Source organism: Malaya genurostris, chromosome 1, assembly GCF_030247185.1.
Source record: "Malaya genurostris strain Urasoe2022 chromosome 1, Malgen_1.1, whole genome shotgun sequence".
Classification (NCBI taxonomy): Eukaryota; Metazoa; Arthropoda; class Insecta; order Diptera; family Culicidae; genus Malaya; species Malaya genurostris.
Window position 1 is genome coordinate 92,524,200 of NC_080570.1, and position 1,338 is coordinate 92,525,537.

General features: G+C 35.7%; 1 protein-coding gene across 1 annotated transcript; it reads left to right on the forward strand.

Annotated features, from left to right (window-relative positions):
• Positions 1 to 340: 340 nt before the first annotated feature.
• Positions 341 to 1,006, forward strand: LOC131439550 (uncharacterized). The gene is made up of 3 exons (XM_058610742.1): positions 341 to 496; positions 573 to 772; positions 825 to 1,006. The coding sequence occupies exons 2-3, from the start codon at positions 610 to 612 to the stop codon at positions 890 to 892; spliced, it is 231 nt and encodes a 76-aa protein (XP_058466725.1). The 5' UTR covers positions 341 to 496; positions 573 to 609; the 3' UTR covers positions 893 to 1,006.
• Positions 1,007 to 1,338: the final 332 nt, after the last annotated feature.

Consider the following 1,338-nt stretch of genomic DNA (forward strand, 5'->3'; position numbering starts at 1 on the left):
TTCGCAGACTTTCGGCAAAATTTACAGACTTGTGGAATTGTCGCGAACTTATTTTTTTTGCTCAACAAGTCAGTTTAGCGTATCATACTTTATAGAGAAATTGTTGCCAGCGAAACATACTTGTAAACTGCAGATATTTTTCGGTTATACAGACTTTTGCAACCCTGTCTGAAAATTCTTGAAATTTTCACCTGGCATCTCTGATCTCTGTCAGCGATGTCAGATCTACGGAAATCTCCGTAGATCTATGGATTCGAACGTTTTCTACGGATCTACGGATCCGTAGACAAAATCTACGGAACTTTGATTTTTTCTACGGAAATTAAAATTCATCAAAGGAGAACTACGGAAACTAGTTTTGTCTGGCGAGCAAAAAAAAAAAGCTTTTCACCGCAAGACCTACCGAGAAAAATGCCAATCTATGGAAATGATACTACTACTATCTGGCATCGCTGATCTCTGTCGATAGTAAGTATTTACTGTTTCTTGTGAAGAGGTAGGTGCAACTTGGCAGCAATTTTAAATTACATAATATCGCAGAATACAATATTTCTAATATTCACTCATTTAAGGTGTATTCTGTCGTTTAGTGAAAAAATATTTTCAAAAATGGCTGATCCAGTTCCGCGTCCAATGAAATTCCCATACACCTTTTCCGCTCAAATAGCGCAGTTCCCATATCAGCACTATTTTAAGAACCAATGGGTATACCGCTACTATATCATTGCTCTGGGTTTGTCTATCCCACTCTTTTATAAAATAAGCAAATTAGGTAAGTAGAAATAATAATCGTAAGCATATTTACTAATATGACCATGTTCTAGCTAACTCTCCGGGAAATGTTGCTAAATGGGCGGAATCGAAACGCAAGGAACACGCTGAGCATCACTAGGTTAATGCGATCATTTCATCAGATATTGTTTCATTATAGTTATAACGATGCATTGTGAAACTGTAATGAAAATTAGTTATGGTCGTAAATAAATGATACTATGTGATAACTAAATGATTTTTTTTGTGAATGGTTTCATGTAAATTTCAAGTACTCACTTCATTCATCCCGCTGTACAAAACATCGATTATATATAAGCTAGAGTTGTCAATGTCAAGTTTACGAGCGAGAATATGTAATACTGCACTACAAAAAAGGCGTGTAATATTCATTCACGATGTACGGATGACGAGATAAGTCGTTTTTATTGTGTTGGCATTTGTTCCACGAAATCAACTGGCGCCCTAGATCGAAATCTGTATATTGCGGGAGAAAAATTTTGGACATCTTTGTGAAAAAAATAAGGCATATATATTTCTTTACATTTAGGCTGTGAAATTGGACTG